The 12,485-nt window shown below is 37.0% G+C and overlaps 1 protein-coding gene across 1 annotated transcript; it reads left to right on the forward strand.

Annotated features, from left to right (window-relative positions):
• The first annotated feature begins 9,388 nt into the window (after positions 1 to 9,388).
• Positions 9,389 to 11,567, forward strand: LOC104587090 (NAC domain-containing protein 6-like). Its single transcript, XM_010244544.2, has 3 exons — positions 9,389 to 9,732; positions 9,863 to 10,131; positions 10,750 to 11,567. The coding sequence occupies exons 1-3, from the start codon at positions 9,534 to 9,536 to the stop codon at positions 11,206 to 11,208; spliced, it is 927 nt and encodes a 308-aa protein (XP_010242846.1). The 5' UTR covers positions 9,389 to 9,533; the 3' UTR covers positions 11,209 to 11,567.
• Positions 11,568 to 12,485: the final 918 nt, after the last annotated feature.

Here is a 12,485-nt window from a genome sequence, read left to right on the forward strand (position 1 = left end):
CCTCAGCTCCATATATGGCAACAACAACTGCATTCTTGCCTTTGCTTGGGAATTAGGATATCTCCTTCATTGTCATATAAGCTGTCAATCTTTTATATTTTTGCCTCCACTTTTGGATTTGAACGACAGTGTACTTCGAATGGTGGTGTGCTTGTAAAAATCATAAAAGCCTCGGAACTGATTTTGAATGCATCCGACATCTTCACTCCCAACATTCCGATTTTGAACTTATGATCTTATCAGGCTTCTCTCCCCTTCTGGAATCCAAAATTTAAAATGTAATTACCACAAACTAGATGGAGACCAAAATAATTACAATTCCTATATATTTGTGATATATGAAATTAATTTTACCATTCCCCAAAAAGTTCTCATCGTATAAGTACCCCCCTGTTTCAGCTTTTGAGGAAGATTTGCACAACCTAGAAATTGATCTACTTCTTTAATATACCTTCTCTCTTTTGTCATTATCTACTTGACCTCTTAGATAACCTGCACAATTTCTTAATGAATCCCCAAATTCCATCTTTCAATCTTCTGGCATCAAATCCGTTTCCCTAAGCACACAATTAATGTATTAGATTAACTGATTAACGTTTTTCGTGTGAAAACCAACAGAATGAAGGTATTTATACCTATTTTTAAAAGGTTAGGGGAGATTTTTGTTGGGATGAAAATCTAGGGAAAGTTTTTATCATTGTTAGAAAACTCAGGAGGATTTTATATTTTACCCAAAAATTAAAAGTAAGAGGCACACTCATTGTATATGTTTAGCATCGATGTTGTAGATACAACATCGTTTTCTCTGATGTATGGGTCGGAAGCCCTATTTTATGAGAAAATGGTGTCTTCTTTTTTGTTCAGAAAAGTTAATTGTTGGGAAATGAGGTCACTGAAACTTGAAGGAGAAGCTATGAGGCGCGTCTGAAGATCTTGTCTTTAGAATGTTATTTGCCCCCTTCAGTTTTCACTGAGTTTGCTGTTGGGTGAGAATTTGTATCCAGCAAAGTTAAAGAGTCTCTAAACAAACCTTCTATGAGACTGTAACAGATCGGATTGAGAGAGAGAGAGAGAGAGAGAGAGAGTTTCAAAGTTGTGTGTGAAAAGCTTGATTCATACTCCTTAAATAGTTTCTAAAGAGTTATAAAGAAAATGTAGGTGCTGGTTCAGAGAAAGACACATTGAACAATCACAATTTCAAACATTGTGACTGTTTAAAAGGTACTTAACTTTGAATTGTGCTTCTTGATCACATCCGATCGAATCATGACCGTTGATCAGCATCGCACCAAAAGGCCAAAGGTGCTCTTCACGAGCCACGCAAGTGCGAGCAAAGTGTGCCTCATTGCGCCGCACACACAACACGTGGTAGCAAGCCTCCATATTCTCCTCTACTATTTCTAAGGAGTGTAAATCAGCTCCTATTAAAAAACTCAAAACAAAACTTGTAATTTTCCAATGTAGGACAAGTTCAAAACTAGTTTTTTGTAGGAGAAAAGTCATTTTCCAAAACAAGTGTGCATGTGTAATTTCTCATGTAATTGACCAACCAAACCCATTGGATTTAATCTCTAATGAGATTAAAATCCAACAGCTGCCAGGTAGGACGTTTCCTAGAGCAATAGCAATGTTTTCTATTTGGTACCAATGCTCTAGGAAAGTTTTCAGCACTGGTATTTATTATCCAGTGCCATGTCATGTCCCTATCATTGCAACCTCATGTCCTTATTGGCAGCAAAGAACTGCAGCTCTAAGAAATGCTAAATTCAGCGTTACTCAAAGTCATGCCTTCTCGATTTCCAAGGTATGACTTAGAGCACCATTTTTTTTTTGGAAAAACAGTTACAAACAAATAGGCGTTTCCTAGAACACTGTTTTTTCTAATGTAACACTGATGTATTGCTATTTTCTGGAGCAATGGCATCTATGCCAAACAGACGCATCATTTTAGAAAATTAGAGCCATATACGACCCATATGGTCTCAGATTAGTTGACCTGAGATTGGTCCATATTCGGTGTGGTTCACCCGTTGTACCCAAATCCTTTTATGAGCCAGACAAGACAACGTAACAAAATCTTTTGTGTAAACTATCTGCTCCATTCCTGGTTCTGAGGTTAAATTGGTCTTTGTTCACTAGTTTTGTGCAATCATCGGTGTTAAGCCCATGATGTAACAGCCCAACAGTCCAACTCCAACACAATGAGCCCAGCTGACACCCCCGACGTGTGCGTGATCAGCTTGACCCATTCAAGTTCAAGCCGTTAAACACGCGTAAAGGCGTGAGTGAGAATTTTTTTTTCAAAGCGTGAGTAAGAATTATTCCCTCAACTTGAGTTCGTTTAATCGGTTCATTCACCTTATTCTTAATTAATTAGTCTGACTTACCAATTTTTGCAGCATTGATTGGGATTAGACCAAACCAATTTTAAATGCTAAGATCAAAATGGATTTCAGTGGGCTTAATAAAAGAAATAAAAAATAAAATAAAGTGATCACACATTCTGCTATTTTCTTTTTCTTTAATCCCCAAAATCCATTTCTTGTCATTCCCTTCTTTGATATTATTTGTAATAGATTTCTACCGGACGCCGGTCAAGGATAAATTCATACAAGTTAGGGTTCATTTGGTTCATAATCAGCATTTAAATCAAAATCTTTCAGAATCAGAATTGGAATGGTTTATTTCCATAATCTGTTTGATTCAAACAGAAATTGAAATCAGTTAAAATGGAATTTCATTCTTAAGAGAAGGTGAGAGAATGGCCATTCCTTCAAATGAGGGAATGTCATTCCAATAAGAATAATGGGGATTGGGCTCCAATTCCATCCAACCAAACAGCAATTCCAATTCCAGACCCCTATGATGAAAATAATTCATGATCCCTTATTTCCAACTGCAAATCAATAGTTTATTAACATGTTGGATGAAAGGGCAAGGAATCTTTCAGAGAGGTGTTTTCCTTCACTGTCAAAAGCCATCTGCTTGGTAACAACTCTGCAATACCCTCAACAATTCTCTTTAACAGGGAAAAGATGTGGCTTTTGCTACAAACAGTTGTCTTACTTTTAGTGATCAACAATTCTCTTTAAGCATGAAACCACTCTCAAAGTGCTCTGTTTGCTAGTTTACTCAGTCAATAGAACCACTGGAAGCAAAATTTATTTTCAAAACCCCCTCATAAAATTCAAAAGCATTTTGTCTTTAATGCTAATCAATGAAACAAATGACTAAATCCCCTTTATTTAGAGGCTAATTACACTTTCTTCCCTAATCTTTATCTAAAATTACAAATTCTCCTCACTACCTATGTTTGTAATAATAAATATTGGTTAAGTGCCACTAGAATAAATTTGATTATTACAAGGCATATGTTGATACTAAACTTCATTTTATTGGGTATTAAATATAAATAGTTGCAATACTAAGCATGCTCAAATTAGATAACAAAATTTGCTCTATCTTGATTCAATGACTTGAACTCTCAGTGATGAAATTTGCACTATATATTAAGACTATATTTAGTTTTGATAGAAAATAAGGCAAGCAGAAAGTTGATCTCAACGTTCTGTTTCTCTCATATTTTCTATCAAATCAAACACAGTCTAAGGTAAATTACATATACTTTTCCGGAGGTTTGGTTAAATAGTCATAAATAAAACGTTGAAGGAGAATTTTCAAGGTTCTGTTTCTTTTATATTTTCTATTAAACCAAGTACAGTGCAAGGGAAAATTATTTATACCTTTCGTGGGTGGGGTTTTGGTTAAATAAAATAATTATATCACACTTGGGTTTACCTAATAGCATTTACCTCGTTTTGACCATGGAAATCACAGTTGGAGGGATGAAATTAAGAAATAAATAAAAAAAAAATATTTGATAAAAAATCCCCTGGCAAGTTAGCAGTAGAACCTTTGTTTCAAAATATATAACTTGAAATTGATAAATTAGCCTCATTAACACTAAATATACACTTATCATATCAAATTTTATTTTATTTTATTTTATCCTGACTGAATCTGTGTTCGATCAACTTCTTTTTTCTCACCTCAACTCTGAGTTTGGTCTGGTGTAAAAAATTTATACCGTCAAGAAGTATAAAGTTCTTCGATCAGATGTAGTATGTCCTTTTGGCATCATAAAAACAAAAATTACCTAAATATTATTAAGAATGATTTTACCTTAATATTGAGGAATGATTTGCGTCATAGGTTACATTTCTGACGCTATAAGACTAAGGTTCTATTTGAAGAATTAGAATGATTAATTCCAATTTCAACTATCTGATTGGGTGGAATCGGAATCTAATTTTCATTCTTAGTGGAATGATATTCTGCCATTTTAGGGAATGGCCATTTCCTCTCCCTATAGAATGAAAATTCATTCCAACTACTAATTTTGATTTCATTTCCGATTACAAACTGGAGTTCACAAAACGTCCCACAACACATCCCCACCTTATATTGGAAACATCTTCCAATGATAGTACTAGAATTGATGATGTCATCATCGGGAGATGTTCCCAATACACAGTGGGGATGTGCTATAGGACATTGTGGGGCACAGATCTGAACTCTAGAAACTAGTGAGGTGTGATTTGGCCCTCCAATGACATTGTGCCACGTGGCGGTTTTGAACCATTGCTTAACACCTCGGTATCATGTTGGCACCTTGGCTCAAGACTAGGTCAGAAATCTTAGGACCAGGTTGCCTATCGCGAGACTAGGTCGGCCATCGCTGGACCAGGTTGCCTATCATAGGACCAGGTCGCTCATCGTAGGACTAGGTTGCCCATCATGGGACCAGGTCGCCCATCGCATCTAGGTCGCCTATTGTAGGACTAGATTGGCCATTGCATGACCAAGTCACCCATCATAGGACTAGGTCGCCCATCGCAGGACCATGTTAGCCATCTCAGGATCAGGTTGCCCATTGCAAGGTTGAGCTAGGGACCTCAGCATGAGGGGCGACCTCTCTTTGTTGACCTGACTGAAACACAGTTGGCGACCTGGAGGACGTGGTGGCCGACCCTATCATGAGTGGGCTATCATCTCCGAATCCTTTGAGATCACATCACCCCATTGACGGAATTAACTACCGCCCTACCCACTTTGGGTGTGATTAGATAAGCACTTCCCACTTACACAGAGGATCTTGGACGGGCGTTAAACCACCTCTGAATTAGACAGGCCAGAGATCTTGAACGCACTTCGTGGAACTCACGATACTTAGTCTATATAAAGGTGTTTCCTTCCTCAAAAAAGGTATTCATGATTTAACTCTAACAGTTTACTAATTCCCCATCTTTCTCAAAACTATTCACTGACTTAAATATCAGAATGTCCACCCCGAGTCAAGCAAATCAGATACTCTGATATTTTCTTTTATTGCTCATCTAGGCAACCTATTCATTTCGGCGTCAGAACTGTCTGCCAGCGATAGGTGAGCAGCTAAATTTCACTTAACGCTTAAACTCATCTTGTTTTGTACTACGCCATACCTATTAAATTGCTATTGTACATGTGTTGGATCAATCATTGAAAGAAAATCCAGTGGAAGGTGAGCAGCTATAACGTCGATGGTGAAGTAAGATTCCAAGAAATTTCAAAGAAAACAACTCACAACTGCTTTGCAATGTAGTGGAGTCTGTTCATGCCACAAAAGAGGGCATACTAAAATAATGTGAGGTGGGAATTAATAATAACATTATAAAATCAAAGTTGAATCAGTAATCCTCCTTCTCCAAGTCAAGAGTGGAAAGACTTGAAGATGATTGGCCCTTGGAGTTGACTCCTTAAGTCAAGATAGCTATAAATAATGATCCTGTTTGTTCCAACCTTACAAGGAGAATTGACCCCATTCATAACGCGGAGTTTGCTTTTTGAATTGTAATGCGACTTACAAAGCTTTTGATTTCTTTGTTTTTCTCAATAGAAGACTAATTTACAGTGAAGAAACGGAAAAAAAAGGGGAATTGATCACAACTTATCTAGAAATCATGGACTCTGAACTTGGATTTAACATCAAAGGATGAAACCATGGACCATCCTTAATTTTCTACCATGAGTTGGTTTCTGACCATATAGCTTTCCTCAAATATCATTCTACGATGTGTGGTGTGTGATGGAATTTAATTTACTTTATAGCATCATATTGTAAGTCAATAGGGATAAGAAATTTTCTACCATGAGTTGGTTTCTGACCATATAGCTTTCCTCAAATATCATTCTACGATGTGTGGTGTGTGATGGAATTTAATTTACTTTATAGCATCATATTGTAAGTCAATAGGGATAAGAATGGTGTAAGAGTCTTTTGAATGCGGATTGAGAAATGCCTCTAAAACTTAGAGATGGAGATTAAGGATTTGTTCGTTTCCTCTGAAGTCTGATATCTGAAAGTGTAATAATTACATTAAGAGGTATATTGGTATTGATAAACTTTTCTTTCCTTTGAACTTTGAATGCAGAGAATGTTGTTCTGTATTCTGAATTCTGAAAATCATCAAATATCTATTTTGACCCTATATATGAGAGTTTTTGTTTATCTTTTTGGAGGCATCATTGGAAAACAAAAAATTGTATGATTGCACTTTAAAAGATAAGAGATAAGAGAAAAGAAACAACAAATTTTCTCTTAAAGTTAAAATATTTCTCTTAAGAAATAAGAGTTAAGAGGAAACGAACAAACCCTAACTTGGCGGAAGATTTGGGAAGATGGCAAAGTCTGGGTAAGGGATTGGAATATTTAGGGTTTCTAGAAAATTGGTTAAAGAATGAATATCCCTCAATACCTTGCTCGCTCGAATATTTATTGAAGCCAGAAGGCAAGTTATGTGTATGGAGACACAAGGATTATTGGGGTGTTTATGGTTTCAGCCAATGCTTGGAAAACAGATTTCCTGTTACGATTTTAAAGCTTTTACTGTTACGATTTTTTTTTTTTTAATGTGTTGGCTATACTTGATATGATGCCCAACTATATTTATTTAACTTCTATGACAAGACAAAGACGGATATATATTTGTAAATTAATAATCAGAATAGCTAGTTACATTGATGTCACATGAAGATGAAAGAAAAATTCGTGGTTCAACTGTTGTCTTTTATGGTTCGAACAGTTTGACCCATTCATGGAATAACGCCATTGGTTGAAGAAAAAAAAGTAGAATGAGGATAACGCATCAAAAAATGGATAAAAAACAAGAAAACTATAATAAAAAAAATTAACGCATCAGTAGTGCATAAGACATTGATGTTTAAGCATTTTCAATTACATATAATAACTAATTTGAAACCAGGGAAGGGAAGGAACAGAAGCCTAAGAAGCCTACCTCAACTCCTTTTATCTATCTATCTATACTAAAATAACCTTAAATATAAGTTGCAGAAAGAAACAGTAAGTTGAAGGAAAGTTCTCAAGGATTTTCACATTGCAGAGAGAAACAGAAAGTTTTCAAGGATTTTCACAGGATTCATTGAACTTTCTCTCTTATTTTATCTATCAAACCATACACTGCCTTAGGGTAGACTCATTCAATGGATGTCTTGTCTTCTTTTATGCTAAAATAATTACTTATGGTGGAACAGCTGCCCCTTAGCTTCCACCATATATGTCATCAAGACAAGAAAAGGGAGTGGGGAATTTGAATCTGATCTAGTTGAGAGTGACCCAAATTTGATACATCTATAATTGGATTAATATGTAGTATTTATTATTAATAAAATTGGTTAGAATGTTATATTAAGCAAAAATCTATAATGCCAGAAAGACATAATAAAAGGTTTTGACCAATTAAACTCTTGGAAAATTTTAATGAAAATCCACCTGATTGGTTGCCATTATGATGATGCTGATTGATTGGTTATAAGATTTTTTGATATCATGTATTGTCGGTGTCATAATCTTACCAAATAAAGAGTCCTAATTTAAGTTCTGTACAAATTATTTTCAAATTACAATTGATTTTGTTAATAATGTACAATATTAAAACTAATTTTTAGTTCATTTTATTAATAAAATAAAATATTTTGATAGCTTTCAGTTTCTTTTATTAGTATTATCGGATATCAATGGCAATGTGAATGGGTCTAGATGCCATAGAAATCAGATGGATAGGATTTTGATTCAAGTTCAAATATTAATGAGTCAAATATTGATCTAAAAATATCTCAAACACCACAAAAAAAAAAAAAAACTATATTTGCCTTGGATTCACAAATTTTAATGACATTTATTAATTTTCTTCCCCATCCACACATTCTCTCTCCATTGATTTCCTCTCTTCCCACTTGACCCAGGAAAAGAAATCTTAAAGAAGTCATGATCGGTACCCTAATGAAAATAAAATACAATTAATGTCGAGTGGCAAATGGGTCCGGACATGAAGCATTTTCTTTCAATACTTCCATTCAGTCTCTCTCACAGTCACAGACATCCCATTACATTTTCTCCTATATTTGAGTAGTCACAGACGTGCGGGCGAGGAGATACAAAGACCTGTTACAGACCCAATCAAGCCTGGTCGGGAGGCTATATATTTGTGATATGCCACTTCAAAACAAGTGTGGTTTTAATGGTTTCTCAATTTCTAATCTGACTATGTGATTATTTAGATTTAGGGTCTATTTGATGCACAGTTGGAATTAAAATTGAAATATTCTATTTCAATAATCTGTATGATTTATACAGCAATCGATCGGAATAAAAACTGAAATCAGTTGAAATGAGATTTTATTTTCAAAGGAGAGGAGGAATGGTCATTTTCTCAAATGGGAATATGTCATTCCACCAGGATTAATGGGAATGGAATTGCAAATTCCACCCAATCAAACAGTTAGAATTTGATTTTGATTACAAACCCTTATTCCTACAAACCAAGTAGGCCCTTAATTCTCTTCCAAATCATCAATTTGAAGGTGGGGGATTATCATGTTAACTTCCATTCTATCTAATATCATCAGCTCCCTTCTTTAACCCCAAATTTACATCCTTCTCTTATAACAAAAATAAAGATCCTACTACAAGTGTTGAGTCTGATCATTTTATTTTCTGATAAAAAGAAGGAATTGTTTATGGAAGTGGAAAATTTCCGGGTAAAAAAAGTCTTCTTACAACAACAAAAAGACCGGTCCTTGTCAAGGGACTAGACCCAACAGTCCAATACACACCCATCTCTGCTCGGTCGCTGGGTCTTCAGTCTCCCCTCCCAAGTCCCACCCAACCCAGCGGAGCGGAGCAAAGGAGGAAGCGCGTGGGACCCACCACAGCTTGATGACTCATGAGTCCTGTCCCTGAATTTCCACACAACCTTCGTTCTTCTGGGTCTCTTTTGTCTTTAGTTCTGTATTTCTATAAAAAGTGTTAATTCATGCTCAGCTCTCACCTACCCAATAAAACTCAGGAAGAAGAAGAAAGATGAACTAGCCACCCAGCAAAAGGTTGTGTGATAGATAGATAGATAGATAGAGAGAGAGAGAGAGAGGGAGAAGAAGAAGAAGTTCTCGAAGACGAAGCCCTCCCTTAAGCTACCATGTCGCAGGATCATCCACCAAAAACTACATCGACAACGACTAAATCCCCGGATTTTGGGCTTCCGGGCTTCCGATTCCACCCAACAGAAGAAGAGCTGCTCGACTTTTACCTCAAAAAGACAGTTTTTGGTAAAAAAATCCATTTCGATATAATCGGTTTCCTCAACATATACCATCACGATCCATGGGATTTGCCTGGTATGTACTCATGATCGATCACCTTTTGGGTTTTGCTTTAAAAGTTTTGTTTTGTTAATTTGTGATTTCAGATTTTCATTTCAGTCAATGGAAATGCGTCAACTTACTATTACTTGCTGGTGTATGGCAGGATTAGCTAAGATTGGAGAGAGGGAGTGGTATTTCTTTGTGCCCAGAGATCGAAAACATGGCAATGGCGGAAGACCCAACCGCACCACGGAGCATGGATTCTGGAAGGCCACCGGTTCCGACCGTCCCATACGGAGCCTATCCAACCCCAAGAGGATCATTGGACTCAGGAAGACTCTCGTCTTCTACAAGGGAAGAGCCCCACGTGGGTCCAAGACCGATTGGGTCATGAACGAGTACCGGATGCCCGAAACATGCACCTTACCCAAGGTAAATGTTTATTCTAATAATAAACATTAATTAATACATGGGAAATTGGGAATGGGATATAATATAAATATATAATTTTTCATATATATATATATATATATATATATATATATATATATATATATATATATATATATATCTTTTTAACTTAAATGGATCACTTCCCGGGTTCTGCACGAAGGGCCCGCCCTTCCACTAAGTCCATTTTTTTAGGTATGGAACTGAGTCGACTGACCATCGATTTTTACCGGGTATTGTTTCATCGTTCAACAAGGAGACAAAGGCGGAGTTTGAAGGTGCTTATTTGTAAAATAAGTGCTTATTTCAGAGTTTGGAGAAAAAAACACTTATTTCAAATAGGCAATTATTGAATAAATACTTAAAATTTGGACTTTTCAAATAGCTTATTATTAAGCATTTATTCGAGCTTATTTTCAAATAAGTGTTTATTAGTGTGATGTCGGGTGCACGCGGGCCCAGGCCTAAGCCTTGTCCTGTATAATATATGAAGCCTACCACCAGAGTCCAGACCTTGTAACAATTATATTGTTGGCCCAACATGGCTCAATAAAGACTATTGGATTAATTAGTGTTTTGGATACGATTTTGTGGATGCAGGAAGACATAGTACTTTGTAAGGTGTACAGGAAGGCCACGTCTTTGAAGGTCCTTGAGCAAAGGGCAGCAATGGAAGAAGACACCAAAACGATCATTGTTGCTTCTTCTCCATCATCATCTCCGGCGATGGACAATGAATTGTCGTCATATGAGCCTCAAGAGGATCTCATGGCCATAACTAAACCGACACAGATGCCGCCGAAGCCCATGCAAAGTGGCATTGTCTTTAAAACCGAAGAAAAAGAAAAAGAAGAAGAAGAAGAAGAAAAGAAGGAAGACGGCAAGGACAATAAAGATGCTTGGTTTTTGGCAAGAGATGGGCTTAAATTGAAGAAGAAACTACCAGAGCTCCAGCTGCCTAAGCTGACCATGGATTGGACACAGGACCCATTCTGGACCCAACTACGTAGCCCTTGGCTAGACAACTGGACGCCCTATGCCAACATACTCAACTTCTGAATTGCATTAATGACGACGTAGAGTAGAGATGGGCAAAGCAAACACTTAATAAGTTGTAGATATGTTCATTCACATCATGCATGTTGTAGCTAGTAGTTTCTTTCTAATTTTTGGCTTGTGTAATAGACGACGCATAGGTCGTATGCATTAAGGTAGGCCTTTAAGAGGCTACTTATGTGGTGAGTTGAGCTGGAGCGGTTTGACACACCTCAATTGCCAACCTCGCCGACCACCCAGTAGTTGATCAGCCATGGGCCCAACTATTCCTTTGAGCGTTGATGTAGTAATATTCTTGTACTATCTTTCAAGGAGAGACATTAATCAATTAATCTTAATAAAATTTGGGTATTTTGGGTTCATCTTTGCTTGCTAAAATATGCAATCTATGTTTGATTTTTATTTATTTATAGAATTATATTATATATATATATATATATATATAGCATTAATAACTTTTACGTACACCATGGATATGGAATAATCGCACCTTCAGCACTCGATCGGGAATCTCTGGTCTGGTTTCTTAAGGTGTGGTCCGGCTCACCTTGCTTAGTTCAGTCGCAGGTCTGCAGCAATGGTTTGAATAAAATAAAACACTATACACACTATGCCCCACCATCCAGCAATTAATAATTGTGAGCAAGGTGGGGCAAATATTAATTCCTGGCCTGGCAGCTAGCTAGATCGGGCAGGGCCTTAGCTTGTTAATGATCCTTAATTCCTTATTATTCAGCCCAAGTAGAGAGAAATTCCAGGTCCACGGCGCAGATATGAATATAGTGCAAACCAGTCTAAAACTAAAGTCTGTTTGAGCAAAAGAAATATAGTGATTTGGATATACTGTATTTGGTTTGAAGAAAAGATAAGGAAAGGAACCACGTTGGGGCTGTTCGGGCGGTGTTCGAGTTGGCTGAAGTCGCCACATGTAGTCTTTCGTGGCCAATTTTATTGGAACACATCAGCACAATTCAACGCAACCACATTGCGAGAAGGCACACCGAGGATGATAGAGTTCTATACAGATGAGGAGATGTGCCCAACCAAGGAAAGGGGAAGCTCCCGGAAGCTTTGGCGGACAACCTTATCTTGACAACCCTGCATGCCTTATCCGACTACAACACGGATACTCGGCTATATAAAGGCATCTCTCCTCAAGGTAAATGACTTTTGACTATCGACTCACCTCAGGACCCATTGCATCCACCTCAGTCTGGACTAGCCTGTTCTCATCAGCTTGTCTCGACTGATCTTCCATCATTATTGACTTGAGCATCGGA

Source organism: Nelumbo nucifera, chromosome 6 (assembly GCF_055504915.1).
Source record: "Nelumbo nucifera cultivar China Antique chromosome 6, China Antique-T2T, whole genome shotgun sequence".
Classification (NCBI taxonomy): domain Eukaryota; kingdom Viridiplantae; phylum Streptophyta; class Magnoliopsida; order Proteales; family Nelumbonaceae; genus Nelumbo; species Nelumbo nucifera.